The sequence below is a fragment of the Chlorocebus sabaeus genome, chromosome 8 (assembly GCF_047675955.1).
Source record: "Chlorocebus sabaeus isolate Y175 chromosome 8, mChlSab1.0.hap1, whole genome shotgun sequence".
Taxonomy (NCBI): domain Eukaryota; kingdom Metazoa; phylum Chordata; class Mammalia; order Primates; family Cercopithecidae; genus Chlorocebus; species Chlorocebus sabaeus.
The window spans coordinates 22,730,166-22,733,282 of record NC_132911.1 but is presented as its reverse complement, the minus strand read 5'-3'; the positions used below and the strand labels follow the sequence as shown (position 1 = coordinate 22,733,282).

Sequence of the window (3,117 nt, the reverse complement as noted above, 5' to 3'; positions counted from 1 at the left end):
TATTTTCTCTTGATAGACAGTTCAGGACTTGTTGCTTCCTAGTTTTCACTAAAATTTAAAGTTACTAAGGATAACAATTGTAGTTTGTGTATAATTCTGTACATAAGATTTGCCAAAGAAGATGGGTTCTTATTAAGAAAAAGAATAAATTTGTCTAATTCAGAAGTTATCTAAAGGTTAATTCTGTTTATGGACTTGCAAAGGTTATTTATGAAACAAGGTAGAAAGAAACCAGTAAGAAGAGGAGAAAGATGTAAAGTAAGTTATGGATTTATGGCCAGGCGTGGTGCCTCACGCCTGTAAACCCAGCACTGTGGGAGGCTGACGCAAGTGAACCGCAACCTTAGGAGTTCAAGATCAATCAGCCTGAGTGATGTGGCAAAAGCTCATCTCTAACAAAAAAAAAAGAAAAAAATTATGGTTAAGATGTATTTTTGGTAATGAAGGTTAGAAAGAAAAGAGAATAACTTTGTATGAGAAAAAGTCTTACATGATGAATATAGGAACATATTCTAATATAAATTGGATGATTATTAAAACAAAGACAGACAGTTTAGGACAAAACAGAAAGTTCTAGCATGTCATCAATGATCCATGTAAGTACATTGTAAAATATTCTTTAAAATCTGATAGAAAATTGAAACGTTTGGCTAATTGACATTGCTCGTGGTTAAAAGCTCTTAGTCTTGATGAAGGTAAAATAAGAAGTATTGTAAAGAAATACACTGGCAGTTTGCCAATTCTTCTTTAATATTGTTCATCATGAAGTCATATTTAAACAAGGGGCCACATTTCACACCCACGCTTGCGTTGCTTTGTTTCACACTGTATTGCTCTTCTGCAGAGATAGTACTAGCAATAAAGTACTTACTTGTCACATGCCTAAAGTGAATTTCTTAATTGCACAAAATATACAGTGGGATTGGTGGACTTAAAGACATTAATTCATATACCAGAAATGAAATATTCATCTTTTTTTTTTTTTTTCCTTAGGCCCTGGGTAACATGGTAGCCTCCAAGACAACTGAGTAGGAAAAAAAATTGGGGGTTGGTGTCCTGCTTATTTGTTTTTGCTTTTAATTTACATTTATCTGCTGTTTGTTTTCATTGGGATTTGGCTTATACATACAATTATAAGTCCATTGTTGTTGTTGTTGTTGTTGTTATTGTTTGTTTGGTTTTTTTTTTTTTTGAGATGGAGTCTTGCTCTGTCACCAGGCTGGAGTGCAGTGGCGTGATCTTAGCTCAATGCAACCTCCCGGGTTTAAGTGATTCCCCTGCCTCAGCCTCCCAAGTAGCTGGGACTACAGGTGCCCACCACCACACCTGGCTAATTTTCGTATTTTTAGTAGAGATGGAGTTTCATCATGTTGGCCAGGATGGTCTCGTTCTCTTGACCTCATGATCCATTCACCTCGGCCTCCCAAAGTGCTGGGATTACAGGCATAAGCCACCATGTCTGGCCGTATTTTAGTTTCTAATGGAAGGCTTGTATTTGGTTCTATGAACAGCCATTTTGTTTCCTGTGCATTTCCAACCGTTTATCATTTGCTCTATTTACCTAAACTTCCTAAGCTACCTTTGTCAAACCTGCAAAAATTGAGAGTTCATACCAGCCATTTAAAATTGGATTGGTTTTGCTTAGCTCTGACGATCTGGAGAGCTACAAGAACTTTAAGTTTCCTGGTAAAAAAAAAATAAAAATAAAGGCTTAAAAGTCCAGCAGAAAAAGAACATTATTGATTTTGTTATCTGGAAAAGCAAGTGAGAGGAGAAATGTTTAAATGGCATTTCTTTTCACGGAAATTCAATTCAATCAATAATTTAAGTTGGTTTCAGATCCTTTTCTTTAGGCAATGAAGAAAAACTGTGATACGGGTACAAAGTTTTAATATTCAGGAAAGATTGGCCTTGCCCTTAAGAAATTTATATTGACTAGGATTTCTCTAAAATTGCTTTAGTTGTGTTTACCATTATTAAAACTAAGTGACATTCACCTGGGTTAAGTAGTAATTTTAAAAATGAGACTTTTCTTTCTTTTTTTTTTTTTTTTTTTTTTTTTTTTTGAGACGCAGTCTCGCTCTGTCGCCCAGGCTGGAGTGCAGTGGCGCAATCTCGGCTCACTGCAAGCTCCGCCTCCCGGGTTTACGCCATTCTCCTGCCTCAGCCTCCCGAGTAGCTGGGACTACAGGCGCCCACCACTGCGCCCGGCTAATTTTTTCTATTTTTAGAAGAGACGAGGTTTCACCATGGTCTCGATCTCCTGACCTTGTGATCCGCCCGCCTCGGCCTCCCAAAGTGCTGGGATTACAGGCGTGAGCCACCGCGCCCGGCTTCTTTTTTTTTTTTTTTTACAGCAACTCTTTTCATTTTTATTACTCAAAAAAGTTTCATTTTTTTATTTAGCTTTCTGACTCTGTGCTTGTGCCTTCAACACTTTCACAACAATTTTCTGCTCCTCGATAAGGAAAGCACGCTTGATCCTGTCACGAACACATTTAGCACACATGGAACCACCATAGGCCCTGCTGACATGTTTCTTTGTTTTGGACAATCTCATAAGAACTTTAGGTCTTACAGCACGAACCCCTCGAAGTCTGCCTGGGCACACACCACATGCAGATTTTGGTGCTTTCCCAACCTTCTTGGTATAAAGGTAAACAATTCTATTACCAGGGGTTCGGGACAGCCTAGTTTTGTTAGAGGCTGTATTGTAGGAAAGCCTACGTCGGTATGTCAAACGCTGGACCATTCTGAGTACCTGCAGACAACGTCCCCGGAAGAGCCATTTTTTTTTTTTTTGAGACGGAGTTTCACTCTTGTCGCCCAGGTTGGAGTGCAATGGTGCGATCTCGGCTCACTGCAACCTCTGCCTCCCTGGTTCAAGTGATTTTCCTGCCTCAGCCTCCCGAGTAGCTGGGATTACAGGCACCTGCCACCACGCCCAGCTAATTTTTATATTTTTAGTAGAGATAGGGTTTTGCCATATTGGCCAGGTTGGTCTTGAACTCTTGACCTCAGGTGATCCACCTGCCTCAGCCTCCCAAAATGCTGGATTACAGGCATGAGCCACTGTGCGCAGCCAACTTTCTACTAATTTTTTATTCCAACCCTTTT

At 39.5% G+C, this 3,117-nt stretch overlaps 1 protein-coding gene across 1 annotated transcript; it reads right to left on the bottom strand.

Annotated features, from left to right (window-relative positions):
• Positions 1-2,339: 2,339 nt before the first annotated feature.
• On the bottom strand, positions 2,340-2,785 carry LOC119618870 (large ribosomal subunit protein eL34). The gene has a single exon (XM_037983500.2). It carries the CDS (start codon positions 2,750-2,752, stop codon positions 2,399-2,401), a length of 354 nt encoding a protein of 117 aa, XP_037839428.2. The 5' UTR covers positions 2,753-2,785; the 3' UTR covers positions 2,340-2,398.
• Positions 2,786-3,117: the final 332 nt, after the last annotated feature.

What these genes read in the sequence shown, in the direction of transcription:
- LOC119618870 (XM_037983500.2), bottom strand. Translation starts at nt 2,752, where the DNA reads ATGGTCCAGCGTTTGACATACCGACGTAGGCTTTCCTACAATACAGCC.